General features: G+C 41.9%; 1 protein-coding gene across 2 annotated transcripts; it reads left to right on the forward strand.

The window, feature by feature from the left end:
- The first annotated feature begins 12,033 nt into the window (after window positions 1-12,033).
- TCEAL9 (transcription elongation factor A like 9) lies at window positions 12,034-17,310 on the forward strand. 2 transcript variants are annotated; one of them, XM_020901500.2, is made up of 2 exons: window positions 12,034-12,165; window positions 12,966-17,310. In XM_020901500.2, exon 2 carries the CDS (start codon window positions 13,035-13,037, stop codon window positions 13,329-13,331), a length of 297 nt encoding a protein of 98 aa, XP_020757159.1. In that variant the 5' UTR covers window positions 12,034-12,165; window positions 12,966-13,034; the 3' UTR covers window positions 13,332-17,310. The 2 variants fall into 2 exon arrangements, with proteins under 2 accessions (XP_020757159.1, XP_070320728.1); XM_070464627.1 differs by having other exon boundaries at window positions 12,969-17,310.
- Window positions 17,311-17,534: the final 224 nt, after the last annotated feature.

Raw genomic sequence — 17,534 nt, forward strand, 5'->3', positions numbered from 1 at the left:
GACACTGAGCATGCATCATGTCGGTCTCTACTAGGCTCCTTAAGAAATGCATGTCTTTGCCTCTAGAGAAATGGAATAACTTACTTACTGTTCTTTAGTCAAGAACAGCAAGTTCTTTACCTTTAGGTAAAGGACTTGATGATCCCCACAGAGTCAAAATGGCTATATTAAACATTTATTCAACATTTACAATATGGCAAACATTGTAATAGACATTCAGAATATAAGAGTGATAAGGAAACTGTATGTGCTAAGAGAATGGCACAGTTCTGCAGAGGAGTTATTGCTAACACTTTTAGGATTTTTTTTTAATCTTACAAAATATTTTAAACTCTTTTCATGTAGTGATAATATCAGATTTGGGGAATGTTACACAGTTTTGATCAAAAAAGTGAATATCTCTGTAATTTATATATCTGTTGCCCTAGTGAATGGGTCTGCCCAGACTTTTTTCTGTGAGAGACTGTAGAGCATCCTGAGAGAGAAGTCACCTCTGGAAATAATGTGGCAGGCGGAAAAATTCAATGTTGTCACCATCTGGAGATTATTCTTACAAATTTTCACTAGTAGAAAAGAAATACAGTCCTTATTATAATTAAGATAATAAGTAGCTGACTCTAAGTGTTCAATTCATCATTTTATTTCATTCATCATTTATGTTATTAATGAAATCCCATATTCATGTTTTAACCCAGAGCTCTCCACCAAAATAGAATCATGTCTGAGTCCATAGAGAGCAGAGGACCTATAAATAAAATAGGAAAGCCTGTTTTTACTAAAACCTCAGTTAAGATTTTATCTGCTGAGGCACATTTGTGTAGTATCCACCTTCATAAGTGTAACAATGATCTCCTAGAAATCAGGAAGGCTTTGTCATCTTGAGGACTCCAACACCTCAACCACTGTCAGCAGAAGGAAAAAAAAACAAAGGAGAAATGACAGTCGGGTCTAGAAGACATGGCAGTATCCAGAGGAGGGTGGAACCTACTTCTCAGTTGCCTTAAATTGTCCTTGGACATAGGTAAGATATCCCTCAGCCCTCCCTAAATATCACTGGAATTTGGGGTTTGGAAAGAGTAAGGGAGTTGGGTAGGGCCCAAACCAACAAAGATCACACATACAGTACCTCATCTGATCTACTCAGAGGCCTTGGAATACTCAAAGATGATACCCTTTAAGGGAATGTCAGGGTAATAAATACCAGGGTTTTATTGCTAAAAAAGAAATTCTAAAAAAAAAAAAAAAATACACCCTTGAAATGTATTTTCTTTTGTTCTTTTAACAAGTTTAAAAAGCTAATTGACACATTACTTTAATTACTTTTATTACACTTAAGGGCACAAGTGATAAATACAAATTTGGGGAAAATACAGTTATCACAGAGAAAAATTAAATCATTCACAATTATGCCATCTAAAGATAAACACTTGCATTTTAGTATATATATTTGCCTCATTGTTAATATATGTAATACATAAATATATAAGCATTAAAATGAAAGAAAGATAAACTTACTCACTGCTTTCTAACTTTTTTTCACTTTTGAAACACACAATGGACATATTTCTATTCAAATGAGTGAAAACACCTTTGCTGACAAAGAAAAGCTTGTTGATTTGGTTTGAATTCAAATAGAATTCAAATAGATGCTGATAGCATTCAAAGTTTTTTTTACCATCTATTCTTTTTTTTTCCATTTATTTTTATTGGTTGGAGGCTAATTACTTTACAATATTGTAGTGGTTTTTGAAGCAACTGAATAAGTAAAATTACACCAAGAAAAGGCAAATAAACAGAAAACAAGATTGAAAAGTATTAACCTCAGAGAAAACCTCAGTATTCAAGGCATAAGGAAAAATTCATCATGATGATGAGGGTGGTCCTGCACCCATGCTAAGTAGCTTCAGTCGCATCCGACTCTTTATGACCCTATGGACCATAGCCCTCCAGGCTCCTCTGTCTCATGGGATTCTCCAGGCAAGAATACTGGAGTGGGTTACCACTTTCTTCTCCAGGGGATCTTCCCAACTTAGGGATCGAACCTGCATCTCTTATCTCCCACATTGGCAGGCGGGTTCTTTACCACTAGCGCCACCTGAGAATCCCTCCAGGGTGGTCCTACTAAAGCTAGATGGACTGTACTTAAACTTCAGGGCCCTGAGTTAAACTCTCTCATCTCTTCCGTGAATATTTCCGTATCATCTGCATCCCTATCACGTTATTTACAAGCCTAAAATCCTGGGAAAGCAGAGCCCAAGCCCCTCTAATATTGCCTTCAGGCTTCTGGCTTTCATTCCCTCCCAGAGCTTCCTCTCCATTCAGAACAGGGGCAGGATCCCTTCCTTTTGTGTCTTCCCCCCCCTCCCCCTCCAAGGGATCATTTTCCGTGTTGAGATCCCACCCCACCCCACCCCCGTCCTTATTCCTCTCTGGACTCCATTATTTGTAGGAGACAAAAGGCAAAAGAAAGAACTGAATGCTTGAGACAAAGATCAGCACCGAGGACAGAGGTCCTACTATAGGCCTTTCAAGGTTTAGATTTCTGTGGTTTCTGAAATTCTGTTTTTCCTACATGAGAGGACTAGTGCGCCTCCAGGAAGCCTCCAGATGGAGCTCCGTCTTCCCGCTCGCTTCTCTTCCCTATGCCCTTTTAAACTCACCAATTTTTTCCTTTACGTAGATCCTTCCCCAGGCTTCTGAACGCACAAAAAGGGAGGCTCCGTAGGGGAGTCTCAGATTGGGCTCTGTTCTCGCACCTCCCCCCACTGTCCCCCGCATATATTGAGCCTATCTTTGCTGTCTCTGCCGCCGCCACATTCTCGCCGCCAGGCACGCGAGGTGCTTGGTCCTGACCCGAGGACCCTCACACCTGATGGTTGGGGTCATGGAAGCGGTAGGTGCCATAGCAAAAACTCGGTGCGGATCTGCCCCTGCCGGGCCCTTCCCGGACTCTTCCAGCATTGTATTTCCCAATTTTGTCCCTCCTTATCCATAGCCATCCTCAACTTTTGGTACACCTCCTCTTAAATACCCCCAATGGTGGAAGAGGGGTGACTATTTAAAATAAAACTCACTCTCCGTGTGTCTTTGTTTCCTCCTCCTGTGATTCATTTCCACACTCCAAAATGGGTGTGGGACACAGGGAGCAGGGGTTGAGTGGAACCCTTTCCAGCATATTCCCATACTTATGTACTCATAAGAAGAAAAGCTATGACCAACTTAGCATACAAAAAGCAGAGACATTACTTTGCCAACAAAGGTCCATCTAGTCAAAGCTATGGTTTTTCCAGTAGTCATGTATGGATGTGAGAGTTGAACTATAAAGAAAGCTGAGCACTGAAGAATTGATGCTTTTGAACTGTGGTGTTGGAGAAGATTCTTGAGAGTCCCTTGGACTGCAAGGAGATCCAACCAGTCCATCCTAAAGGAGATCAGTCCTGAGTGTTCACTGGAAGGACTGATGCTGAAGCTGAAACTCCAATACTTTGGCCACCTGATGCGAAGAACTGACTCCTTGGAAAAAACCCTGATGCTGGGAAAGATTGAAGGCTGGAGGAGAAGGGGACGACAGAGGATGAGTTGGTTAGATGGCATCACCGACTCAATGGGCATGAGTTTGAGCAAGCTCTGGAGTTGGTGATGGACAGGGAGGCCTGGTGTGCTGCAGTCCATTGGGTCACAAAGAGTCAGACACAACTGAGTTACTGAACTGAACTGAACTGAAACTACTCGCCCCCAGTATCGCCCAAAATAGACTTTGGGTAAGGAAGCTGTGACCAGAAAGCAGACTCTGATCCATTTGAGGATTCGGCCCTCAGCCCCCAGCCATCCTGGTGCCAGGGTTACCCCAGGCAGCTTCAGTCGGAACACAAACTTACAGTGTTCCTAGACCATAGCTTCCCCACGCCCTGCCCTCGTCCCTCCCCTTCCCCGCCCTGCATTCCTTGACCAGAAGCTTTTCCTCCTCTGCCAAGAGGAATCTCGACTCAGAGGATACAAGAGACAGGAAAAAAGAGATTTGGGCCCAGGTAGACTCCCTCTAGTGACACTGTTGCAGGAAAGGGCACTCCTTCCAGGGCCTGAAAGTGGGCTTTTGTCTAACACTCGGAAATGAGTTGTCCGAGGAGACACACGTGCTGACAAAGCAAGAGATTTTATTGGAAAGGGCCCCGGGTGGAGAGCAGTAGGGTAAGGGAACCCAGGAGAACTGCTCTGCCAGTTCTGGCTGCAGTCTCAGGTTTTATGGTGATGGGATTAGTTTCCGGGTTGTCTTTAGCCAATCATTCTGACTCAGAGTCCTTCCTGGTGGTGCAAGCCTTGTTCAGCCAAGATGGATGCCAGAGAGGATTCTGGGAGGTGGTTGGACATGTGGTGTCTCCTTTTGATCTTTCCCAAACTCTTCCAGTTGGTGGTGGCTTATTAGTTCCATGTTCCTTACCAGGACCTCCTGTCCTAAAACAACTCATGCAAATGGTTACTATGGTGCCTGGCCAGGATGGGCGGTTTCAGTCAGTGTCCTTCCCCTAAAACACCAAAAGAGTTCAGGTTCCTGATCCTCCTTCCCACTCAAACTTGGCAGCAGGAACTCTCATCCCCTGATCCTCCTGTCAACATGGATCTGGAATGTCTGTTTTTCCACCTCAACATTTCAAGAAGCCAGATGTACTATTTGGCTTTCTCCAATAATGGGCAAGGGGGCACTTCCCAGGTGGCACTAGCAGTAAAGAACCCACCTGCCAATGTAAGCTGACATGGGTGGCTTAAGAGAAGAGGGTTCAATCCCTCAGTAGGGAAGATACCCTGCATGAAGGCATGGCAACCCACTCCCGTATTCTTGACTGGAGAATCCCAGAGGAGCTTGGCGAACTATAGTTTATAGGGACGCAAAGAATCAGACATGACTGAAGTAACTTAGCATACAATCATAAGGGAAAGGCCACTTAAAATTATTGTCAGATTAGCCCTTTCCCTTGTTCTAACCTCTCCTCAAGCTGCTCCTTCTCAGAACCTCTTCTCCTGGTATTCTTTTCCCCTGAAGCCCTTTCCTGCACCTAAATGGCCAGAAAGCTAGGTATCAGGAAAGAGTGCTGGAAGTTGAAAGTGGAACATTATCTTTCTTCTGTGTATGTTCCCATTACAATTTTTTAATTTTAAATGCTTTGTTTTTACATTTCAGAAATACAGTACTTACATTTGTAGGGGAGGAAGAATATGGGTATTTATCCTCAGATTTCTCTTTTGGTTGTAGTGCTTTATTATTTGGCTAAATTAACATGTATCAAATAGAAAAGATTTTCCATCAGCTACAAAAGAAAGAGCAGTTTTTAAAAACATGCTAATTATTCACAATCTTTAAGACATACTCTTTGGAGAGTAAAGTAACACAATAAAAATAAGATTTTCTACTAAATAGGAAATTCTTCATAACTTGGTCATGTTTATCATTTAAAGAATGCTTCTGGTGATACTTCTCAAATAGTTTTTTAAAATCAGGTGAATTCGTTTGAAATTTTTAAACCTAAATTTTTCTAAAAGAAATCCACATTTTAGATGTTCAACAAATTAATCCATGTAGAGCCTAGTAAATGTCTTATTTTTGTTTGTTTTAGAAAAATGATCTCTCTCTTTCACTTTGAGGAGTTTTAATCTTTATAAATGTGAGTTAGTTCAGTTGTGTCCTGTCAGAGGGATGCAGCCTGCTAGGCCTCTCACCTCTGGCCTCTTTACCTCCAGGAAACCCAGGAGAAGTCTAGCCTTGCAGAAGGGTTGCTGCCTGCCAGTCCATCCCCACCTAGATGGCTCTTCAGCCAGACTTCCAAAGAACTCTCACCCGCTAACCATATTAATTAACTTAGATCAGGTGATCTCAACAAGGGAAGTCTGTGGACTACCTGAAATTCTATGCAAATTTGTACAAGTTTGGGCTAGTGGGGTACATGCACTTTTGTGGGAAGATGGTTTGTACCTTAGGAACCTGAGAAAGCCTATACATTAGCAGGGCAACATGATGGGGAACCTGAAGCTATGAAGTAGAGACAAGACAAAGGAGGAGAAGGAGATATGAAGGGAAAGGAGAAGAGACTGAGTCCAAAGCTGAGCCAAGTTAATAGTAAAACACTATAGTGTTCAGGTCCTGGCTCCCAGAGTTCCATTCAAAACTGGCTGTCAATTCTCAGATCCCCTTAGGATCCTAGTCTTCTCTCACTTCAGTTCAGTCGCTCAATCATGTCCAATTCTTTGCAACCCCATGGGACTGCAGCACGCCAGGCTTCCCTGTCCATCACCAACTCCCAGAGCTTCCTCAAACTCATGTCCATCAAGTCGGTGATGCCATCCAACCATCTCATCCTCTGTCGTCCCCTTCTCCTCCTGCCTTCAATCTTTCCCAGCATCAGGGTCTTTCCAATGAGTCAGTTCTTCGCATCAGGTGGCCAAAGTATTGGAGTTTCAGCTTCAGCATCAGTCCTTCCAGTGAATATTCAGGGTTGATTTCCTTTAGGATTGATTGGTTTGATCTTGCAAGTCCAAGGGGCTCCCAAGAGTCTTCTCCAACACCAGAGTTCAAAACCATCAATTTTTCAGCACTCAGATTTCTTTACAGTCCTACTCTCACATCCATACATGACTACTGGGGAAAAAAAAAAAAAAACATAGCCTTGACTAGATGGATCTTTGTTGGCAGAGTAATGTCTCTGCTTTTTGTAATCTGTCTAGGTTGGTCATAGCTTTTCTTCCAAGGAGCATCTTTTAATTTCATGGCTGCAGTCACCATCTGCAGTGATTTTGGAGCCCAAGAAAATAAAGTCTGTCACTGTTTCCATTGTTTTCCCATATATTTGCCATGAAGTGATGGGACTGGATGCCATGATTTTATTTTTTTAATGTTGAGTTTTAAGACAACTTTTTCACTCTCCTCTTTCACTTTCATCAAGAGGCTCTTTAGTTCCTCTTTACTTTCTGCCATGAGGGTGGTGTCATCTGCATATCTGAGGTTATTGATATTTCTCCTGGAAATCTTGATTCCAGCTTGTGCTTCATCCAGCCCAGCATTTTGTATGATGTACTCTGCATATAAGTTAAATAACCAGGATGACAATATACAACCTTGATGTACTCCTTTCCCAATTTGGAACCAGTATGTTGTTCCATGTCCAGTTCTAACTGTTGCTTCTTGACCTCCGTACTTCTCAGGAGGCAGATCAGGTGGTCTGGTATTCCCATCTCTTTAAGAATTTTCCACAGTTTGTTAGTGATCCACATAGTCAAAGGTTTTGGCATAGTCAATAAAGCAGAAGTAGATGTTTTTCTGGAACTCTCTTGCTTTTTCAGTAATCCAGTTCAGTTCAGTCACTCAGTCATGTCTGACTCTTTGCAACCCCATGAACCAGCACGCCAGGCCTCCCTGTCCATCACCAACTCCCGGAGTCCACCCAAACCCATGTCCATCGAGTCGGTGATGCCATCTCATCCTCTGTCATCCCCTTCTCCTTCTGCCCTCAATCTTTCCCAGCATCAAGGTCTTCTCAAATGAGTCAGCTCTTCACATCAGGTGGCCAAAGTATTGGAGTTTCAGCTTCAACATCAGTCCTTCCAATGAACACCCAGGACTGATCTCCTTTAGGATGGACTGGTTGGATCTCCTTGTAGTGCAAGGGACTCTCAAGAATCTTCTCCAACACCACAGTTCAAAAGCATCAATTCTTCAGTGCTCAGCTTTCTTTATAGTCCAACTCTCACATCCATACATGACCACTGGAAAAACCATAGCCTTGACTAGACGGACCTTTGTTGGCAAAGTAATGTCTCTGCTTTTTAATATGCTGCCTAGGTTGGTCATAACTTTCCTTCCAAGGAATAAGTGTCTTTTAATTTTATGCCTGCAATCACCATCTGGAGTGATTTTGGAGCCCAGAAAAATAAAGTCAGCCACTGTTTCCATGTTTCCCCATCTATTTGCCACGAAGTGATGGGACCAGATGCCATGATCTTAATTTTCTGAATGTTGAGCTTTAAGATAACTTTTTCACTCTCCTCTTTCACTTTCATCTGAATATCACATTCATGATAATCCAATGGATGTTGGCAATTTGATCTCTGGTTCCTCTGCCTTTTCTAAATTCAGCTTGAACATCTGGAAGTTCATGGTTCACATACTGTTGAAGCCTGGCTTGGAGAATTTTGAGCATTACTTTGCTAGCATGTGAGATGAGTGCAATTGTGTGGTAGTTTGAGCATTCTTTGGCACTTGCCTTTCTTTGGGATTGGAATGAAAACTGACCTTTCCAGTCCTGTGGCCACTGCTGAGTTTTCCAAATTTGCTGGCATATTGAGTGCAGCACTTTCACAGCATCATCTTTTAGGATTGCAAGCAGCTGTACAAGACTGAAGCAACTGAGCACAACTGAGCACATAAATGACATATAACACTATATTAGTTTCAGGTGTAAAACATGGTGATTCTATACTTGTATATATGGCAAAGTGATCACCATGATAAATCTAGTTGACATTCATACACTATTCTATGGTTTCAAAAACACTTGTGAATAGATGATATAGCTGGAAAAGCAGAATCCCCATCATATGAGACCTTTCAGAGAAAGGGCTTATGGAAAGGGTGGACTGCCGGGTCAATAGGAGCTCAGAGAAGGCAAAGGCCAGTTAGCCCAAAATAGTCAGAGGAAGCCTCATGGAAGTAAAAAGACCCTGACCTAGGCCTCACAGGGTTGGCAGGACCTAGACGGAGGGTGGGAAGGAAAGAGACCAGTCTGACTGTATCCTGACCCCATGGCCTTACTGTTACCCTGGCCTGTTTTAAGCTTCCTTGCTGGGTCAGGTTCATTGTTCATAAATACTCTTTCTGGGTATTTATGTCTATTGACAGTCGCTATTGTCTGAAAGCAGGTTCAGTGAAAGCACTTTTTGACAAGCTCTGCACTACCCTCAAGAACTTTCTCACTTATTTCCAGGTTATAGAATCTGAATTGGTCAACCTTTCTAGATAGTTCTTGAAAGTGAAAGTGTTAGTTGCTCAGTCGTGTCCAACTCTTTGTGATCCCATGGACTGTAGCCCACCAGGCTCTCTGTCCATGGAATTCTCCAGGCAAGAATACTGAAATGTGTAGTCATTTCATTCTCCAGGGAACCTTCCAAGCCCAAGAATCAACCCAGGTCTCAAGCACTGAAGACAGATTCTTTATGGTCGGAGCCTCCAGGGAAGCCCTTAGGCAATTGCTAAGTACTTAAATATGCATTCCCTTTGAGCCTGTAAATCCATTCTTGGGTATTCACCCTAGAGTGAACCCACAGGGGATAGGGCTCACTCTCAAGAAGATAGACTTGAAGAAGAGGCATAAGCAAGTCTTGCATTTCCACTCCAGGTCCTTTGGGCAGGATACTCTAGGGTCCTAGGTATCTAGAACATAGTCTAGAAGGATAGAAGTGAAGGTTCCAGGTTGGTATATCTTCTTGCTTATTGGCTCTTCGCTACCTGGGGAAGACAGCATCCAGAGGACCAAACTGATTACTTCCTGGCAAATATCACCACCAAGACTCTGGAATCAAACATGATTTTTTTTTTCATTTTGAATTCTTTTCCCCAAATTAAATCCTAATATAATGATTTTTAAAAATATAAATATAATAATAGTTTGTACTTCTAAAGCACTTATCATATGCCAGGCACTATTCTCAGGACTGTACACATACTAACTCATTTAACTGAAGTAATTCTGTCTTTGCTTTTTCCAACTATAAAAAGACATGAATTTGTTAAAAAACAAAACAAAACCACAGACCCCAAACTTCATCTCTTGTGCTAAAGCCAATGATACCAAACCTAGACTTAATATCTCACCTAATTGCAGTTTCAGCCTCTTCCCAGAAATGTAATCTTAAATCAACCAGCCTGGAATTTTCTGGTCAAGGAACAGTAAGGTAATGTCACATATGCCTTCTCCATCCCCCTAAAAAAGAAGTAATCTGCTTCATAAAACCTTCGCTGCTCCCTTCCTCTGCTCATGCCAGACTCTATGCAAATCCATGGACTGTAGCCCACCAGGGTCCTCTGTCCATGGGATTTTCTAGGCAAGAATACTATAGTGGGTTGTCATTTCCAACTGAGGGATCGAACCCACCTCTCTTGCATCTCCTGCATTGGAAGGAAGATTCTTTTTTATTATTGAAGGATAATTGTTGGTCCTTTAATGGACCAGAACCTGGTGGTCCGGAGTTGACGATAAGAATAGTAAGAGAGAGAAAGAGGCTGATATCCCCTGGTTTACGCGGAAAGCCCTGTTCTTAGGGCTCGCGCTGCTGCACGTAGGCACCGGGCGCCCTCTCGAGCGGGTGAAGGCACAGTGCGCCTTCTCGAGAGGGTCTTAGAAGCCCGGGCAAGAAAGTGAGCTCAGCGGGCCTCCGCGCTCCAAGGAATTAGCCTGAAAGAGAGAGAGAAGGAAAGAAAGAAAGAAAGAAAGAAAGACACGGGGACCCAAGCTCTGATGGAGCAAAGGTGTTTTAATCAACATGGTGTGTGCATATATACTGTCTTACAAGGTGGTTATTCTCAGCAAAGATAAAGATTAAAATTCCAGACTTAGAAAACACAAGACGATCCCTATCAAAGAGAGAGTTACAAACAACCACCTTTTACCTTTTACCGTATGACTCAAAAAGGAAGAGGGTACTTATCACCGTAATGAGAAATGCCTGGATTCCTCAGCCCCGGGAAAGGCGTGCCTCTCCTCTTAATTCCTGAATTAATAAGGGCCAGAGGGTTCCTGACAGATCCAAAACAGCACACAGGAAGCCTCTTGTTAAATGCTTCCTGACAGATAATTGCTGTACAGAATTTTGTTATTTTTCTGTCAAACCTCAACACGAATCAGCCTAGGGTATCCATATGTCCCCTCCCTCTTGAAGCTCCCTCCCATCTCCCTCCCCATCCCACCTCTTTAGGTTGATACAGAGCCCATTTGAGTTTCCTGAACCATAGAGCAAATTCCCATTGGCTATCTATTTTACGTATGGTAATGTAAGTTTCCATGTTACTCTTTCCATACATCTCACCCTCTCCTCCCCTCTCCCCATGTCCATAAGTCTATTCTCTATGTCTGTTTCTCCATTGCTGCCCTGTAAATAAATTCTTCAGTACCATTTTTCTAGATTCCATATATATAGCAAGCAGATTCTTGACCACTGGGCCACCTGGGAAGCTCATCCCTTCCTCTCCCCTCCCAAAAAATTATCCTTATCTAAAAATAATTCTTTTATTTATTTATTTAAAAATTTATCTTTACTTTTTTAACACCAAAATCTTTTAGCAATATTTTTAATGTAGTTTTTCACTTTACTTAATACTGTTCTATATTTTTAAAAAGTAACTGGAAAAACAAAATTCAGCTGAATAAATGTGAGGAACTAATTGGCTTTATACAACAATTCATGAATAGGGCAGCAACCCATCTAGCAGCTACCAGGGCACTGTCAGGGGTTGTATAAAATGGAAGGTGTCTATAGGCTGGCAAGTAGGGCAAGGGTATTAGCATAATAAAAGAAAGGATTTGGGGCTATACCCCAACAGAAAAGCATTAAGACTAAAGTTTAAAGCTACATTAAAAATAATACTTCTGTCCCCAGGCCTCCCCCGCTCAGCTCTTTTTTTTTTTTTTTTTTTTTTCAAGAAACAACCCACTGCCAATCCAAGCCTATTCCACAACAGCCAAGGACCAGATTGCAGCTGAAATGCAGACTGGGGCAGGGGCAATGGATGTAGGTTAGTGTTCTTAATCCTGGGAGCAGAAGGCAAGAAAAAGAATTCTTGGAAAAGTAAAAAAGTTTAGTAGCTCCAGAAAAAAATGCAGCCCCTCCCTAGTAATCAGAGAAAGGCAAATAACATTTTCCCCCTCTGGGATAGGCAAAAAAGATGGATAGGGCCAAATGTACAAGCAGGGAGGGAGCAGAGGACTGGCCCACATCTGCCCCGCTTTTGGTGGGAGTGGAAATTGAGGGCCAGAGATCACTGGTGACGTAGACCTCATGTGACCACGAGTCGACGTGTGCAGAAGTCCTGGTAGTCTGGTCCTTGTTCCCGTCTGGGTACCAGCTTCCTTCAGCAGCGGTAGCCGGTGGGGAAGGAGAAGGAGTCTACTGGCTGAAATTTTTCAGGTTGGTGGCAAAATAGATGCTGCCTGGGGATTTCTAGGGTGGGGATGGCCTAGAAGCAGAGATTTAAGAAAGCCCTGGAAAAGTCCATCTCTCCACCTCCCACCTCCAGGTCTGCAGGAAATGATTACCCATGGGAAAGGGACTAGGGGTCCCCGGAGAAGGACAAGGAGACCTGTGATAGTTTAAAAATAATCATCCTCTGCCACCTAAGACCACTTTCCCAACACCTCCCATCCTCCCACCCCCAACTCCCATTTTTAACGATAGTTTGGAAATCTGCTTTTCCGACTCCCTGTCTGATGGAAAATTCGAGCTAACTGGCACTATGGAGAGGGAGAGAAATGAGGGAAACAGAGGATGGGAAAGTTTCCATAACCGAGAACCTTAACAGGAAAAGTGCGCGGTGTTGATCTGTCCGCGGAGCGCTCGCCCCACCCCCACTCTTATCCCCTCCTCCTCCCGTTTCCCGTTGGTCTGCAGGTCTGCTGCTCTAAAAAGGCCAGGAAGAAAAGTGATCCGATGAGAAGATGAGGGAAATATTATGAAGACCCCTGGGGTGGAGGTGGGCAAAGGAGGGACTGAGGTCGCGGGCCCCTCTGTTCTTCCCCCACACCCCTCTTCTCCCAGCTTACTGTGCTCTAGGAAGGTCTTGCGTTCTGCCTTGTGTGAAAGAAATGGTTGAGAAGAACCTCGGAAAAGGCTGGAGGGAGGGACAAGGGAGGTGAGGAGGTAGAAAATGGAGGTGAGAATGGCAGGCTCAGGGAAACCCTGGTGGCTGACGTATCCTTCTTGCTTCCTAGAAGTAGTTGTTTTCAAAGAAGAATAAGTAGAAGAAAAGAAAGGAAGAGGGAAAGAAAGGGAGACACAAGATGAAACCCTGTCAAAAAATTGAAGAAAAACCAGAAAATGAGAATGAACCAAAACTTGAAGAAGTACCAAAGCCTGAGGAAAAGCAAGAGGAGGAGGAAAAAACAGAAGAAACTTTTAGAGAAAGACTGATTCAGTCTCTCCAGGAATTTAAAGAAGATATACACAACAGGCATTTAAGCAAGGAAGATATGTTTAGAAATGTGAATGAAATTGATGAGATAAGAAGAGTCAGAAACAAACTTACAGTGATACGTTGGAAGGTTAATCGAAACCATCCTTACCCCTATTTAATGTAGTTTACCTTGATTTCTATTTTTTCTGATGTTGACATTACTTTCTTTTTTGTTGTCCTGTATATCTCTGTCCATCTGTCTGCTTTTAACTTGTTGCTATTAGTGGTTTTAGATGCATCTCATTGTTTATTTCAAACCAGTCTACAAGTCTTTGCCTTTTAATAGGACAGCTTTACTCATTTGTACAAAAAGAGATTCCTGACAGGATATAAAATGTAAAAAAGTTACTAAGCAATATGTGAATATCATATTTTTGAAAGGGAAAGGTACATTTGTATATTCCATATATACACAGAAGAATATGTGAAGGATGAAAGACAAAAAATATAGTCAGTGGTAGGATTATGAGTGATTTTTTTAATTCAGCTTATTTGTATTTTTCCTTATGCCTAGAATGTACACACATTATTGTTAAAAATAATAAAAGTTTTATAACAAAAAAAGGAGTAACCAACAGTAGTTAGTATATTTCTAAAGGCATTAGACATAATATTTATTAGCAGAATTTTAGAAGTAAATGTGAACTCCAAATTACCACCAGACCTCTTAGCTAGAAAAATAAATTTTATATCTTTTCTCATTTGCAGTATAGAGATAATAATGATCTTTCTGGGATCTCATGAGGACCAAATAAGGTACTAACTGTGAGCTATATTTGACAAGCTATTATTCCCATATGCCCATGTAGGATGCCAAATCCTAAGAGATTTGTTTTAGGTATTTTGGAGGGAGAAGATTAGTCCTCACCTGTGCTGAAGAAAAAATCCAGACAGCTGTTAGTTGGGTACCACCTTTGTTTTTCTCTCCTCCTGTGCCTGCCCAACCTTCTATGCCCCTCCCCTTGATACTACCACATGTACTGGATATTTCTGCCCCTTCATTCAGATTCTGTACCTCTCAGCCCCCTAACACTGCTAATGTGCTAGAAATCTCAAATAGTGAAGCCCAATATATTTCTTTGGAATCCGCTTGATTCTCCAGTCTGAGCTCTACAGAAGTGGGGAAAATGCCCATCTCTTCAGTTTAGATAGATGTTTATGCAGGGCCACTTGGGCTGTGATATCTTACTGATACCTTGGCAACTTAGGGATTTTAATCAAAGAACCCCTCTTCCCTATAAGACTCAGACACAATGGGTCTGCTTAGGGGTGGGACCAGAAAATAAGTCTGAATAAGAGACATTATGCTTTAGTCAGGGTTGCTTCTGAGTCTAAAGATTGGTTTATCTTCCTGAGTTTCATTTCCTTAGGGTGAGTGATCTCTCCCAAAAAACTGGTGGCAGGCCTCCTCACCAACTCAAAAGATACCCTTAGACTTGTGTAAGTTTTAAAGGGAGGCTCAAGTCAGATTTTGCTATATTCCCATTCTTTATTGGAAATGTATGAAAGTGCTGGGTAAGACTTACTGTGTATTTATATCTGCATCCAGATTTTCATAACTATATGTGTATCTGTGGATCACACTTGTACCAACAGTGTATTATTTTTCCTCTGTGATGCTCATTTTGGGGGCAGTTAATCACTTCAGACCATTCTTCAAGGTTACAGCAGCTTGATGGATGAAGGTGAAGGTCCAGGAACTCACTTGCCAGCATTATAAGACTGGTTGAATCCAGCCCCTTGGTACTGAGGAGTGGCACTGTGGCAGGACATGGAAGGACTCCCCCAAGGCACACCCCTCTCCAAGATGATCTGACATTGGTTTCTCTGCTCCAGCCTGCAGCAGGCACCAACTCTCCAGGCTGTCCTGGACATGCATACCTGGAAGACAACTGTCCCATTGCAGGTCAGAGCACTAGACTTCCTTTATTCCTTTTTTTTCCCTCACAAAAGGGCTTGATGGGAACTTTTTAAAGGAAAAATTTTTAATTTCAAAAGTCACTAACTAAAAACATTGGTTGTGATAGTCTTTGTCCCAGCAATGACTACTCTGGAGGTAATCAGATAACTTGGGATTAAGGTAGAAGGGCCTATTGGAGATGATTTCAGATAATAACACAATTATTTTAAGTTGTAATATCCATGTATTTGGGGCTTCCCAGGTGGCACTAGTGGTAAAGAACCTGCTTGCCAATGCAGGAGACATAAGAGATGTGGGTTCAATTCCTGGGTTGGGAAGATCCTGGAGAAGGGAATGGCAACCCAGTCCAGTATTCTTGCCTGGAAAATGCCATGGACAGAGGAGCCTGGTGGGCTACAGTCCATGGAGTCACAAAGAGTCAGACACTACTGAAGCAACTTAGCATGCACACACATATTCATGTATTTATTTGAGTGTATATTAATAAATCTTTAAGGCAAGTGATGATAGTTTAGATTAAGGCAGTGCTATAAAGTTTCCTTTTCAAAAAAGTACCCAAATTTCCTTTGCAAAAAATATTCAAATTAAATAAGTGAGTCAGCTTGAAGACAAACATGAAGTAGAATACTATGTTAATAGCAAAGATGGTACATAGATATGGCAAAAGTTATCCTAGTGGGAAATGTTGTTGTCACTCTTTTGCAACCCCATGGACTGTAGCCTGCCAGGCTCCTCTGTCCATGGAATTCTCCAGGCAAGAATACTGGAGTGGGTAGCCATTCCCTTCTCCAGGAGATCTTCCCAACCCAGGGATTGAACCCAGGTCTCCTGCATTGGCAGGTGGATTCTTTACCACTGAGCCACCTGAGAAGACTGGAAATATTGCCCCAGTATAATTGATTTAGAGAATAATATTTGGAAACACCTGTCAAGAGGGGTGCAATCTGAGATTTTACATTATCTACAAATTAACAAGTTAATATTAACCTGCTACTGTTTAACCTGCTTTTGCTATGGCAAATGGCACTAGAATCCCAGTCCTAAGGACATTATTACCCATGGTAAAAGCAGTAGCCTTGGCTTCATTTTGGTTTGTATTAGTTCCCCATGATCCTCAAGTCCCACGAGCTGACACAGCCCATCATGGATGATGGCACATGCAATGCACAGTGTTCTAGGAAAGATGCCCACAGTTTGGAGAATTCACTGCTTTCATAGTAAGCAAAAGCAAGCCTTCTGTGTCCACAGAAAGGGAAACACATTACTTCATGCCTCAAATTGCTTGCTGCAAATAAACTCTGAGAAATGACCTGCCTGCATAAAGAGTGGTCAGGGCCTTAAGAACATACAAGGATGCTCAGGACTCAAGGCAGATTGCCTCTCCTAGTAACACTTTTCTCTGTACAACAAATCTTAATGTGAATGGCAAGCCTTTCCTAACATCACAAATTTTGATTTATAATTCCAAGTTAAAGCAGATAATGCATTATAATACTATATACTATAAACAGGAAATTTGTAATTCTAATTTTTACTTAAATACATAGGACTTTGAATGAATCCTAATTAACTGAATGAAAAGAACATCACCTAAGAAACCACAAGTAAATAATCTATGAGGAACTTTAAAGTTACAGTAAGACATAACTACTGTGACACACAAAATTAAAGAAATAGAGGAGCAAAAACCATGGATTTATCAAGATGCTAATGACAGGAAAAATATTCTGCAAAACTTTTCACTGAGAAATTGACAGGAGTGTGTGCGTGTGTGTTTGTAAGTCAGCCCCAGATCCTTTACATATATAATTGTTACTGTCTCTATAAAAGGAAAAGCCAAAAGTTAGGAGAAAAGCTGGTCTGTTCCCTCTATAGGGAAAGTTTTGAGGGAGAGGGAAACTTTTGCACATAATGGTATCCCAAATCAATCATTTGATATTTTGACACCAGTGTTTTGCAAGAGCTTCAGAAAAAAACAGCTGCATCATTTGCTAGATAATTTACTTGAGTATGGAACATCTTTTCATGTACTATTGGTCATTTAAACATCCTACTTTGAGAAATGTCCATTCAAATATTTTGCTTAAATGCCCCCTTAATATTTTCAGCACACTATAGTTTAAGAATCCATTTGCAAGGATGAGGTAGCTCCATATGTACTACATGTTCACCATGCATTATTTTTTTTTTTTTTTTTGCTTTTTTTTTTTTATTAGTTGGAGGCTAATTACTTTACATCATTACAGTAGTTTTTGTTATACATTGAAATGAATTAGCCATGGATTTACATGTATTCCCCATCCCAGTCCCCCCTCCCACCTCCCTCTCCACCCGATCCCTCTGGGTCTTCCCAGTGCACCAGGCCCGAGCACTTGTCTCATGTACCCAACCTGAGCTGGTTATCTG

Source organism: Odocoileus virginianus, unplaced genomic scaffold, assembly GCF_023699985.2.
Source record: "Odocoileus virginianus isolate 20LAN1187 ecotype Illinois unplaced genomic scaffold, Ovbor_1.2 Unplaced_Contig_37, whole genome shotgun sequence".
NCBI classification, from domain to species: Eukaryota; Metazoa; Chordata; class Mammalia; order Artiodactyla; family Cervidae; genus Odocoileus; species Odocoileus virginianus.

Bases quoted from the DNA above. Each gene is read 5' to 3' on its own strand.
- TCEAL9 (XM_020901500.2), top strand. From the start codon at position 13,035: ATGAAACCCTGTCAAAAAATTGAAGAAAAACCAGAAAATGAGAATGAA.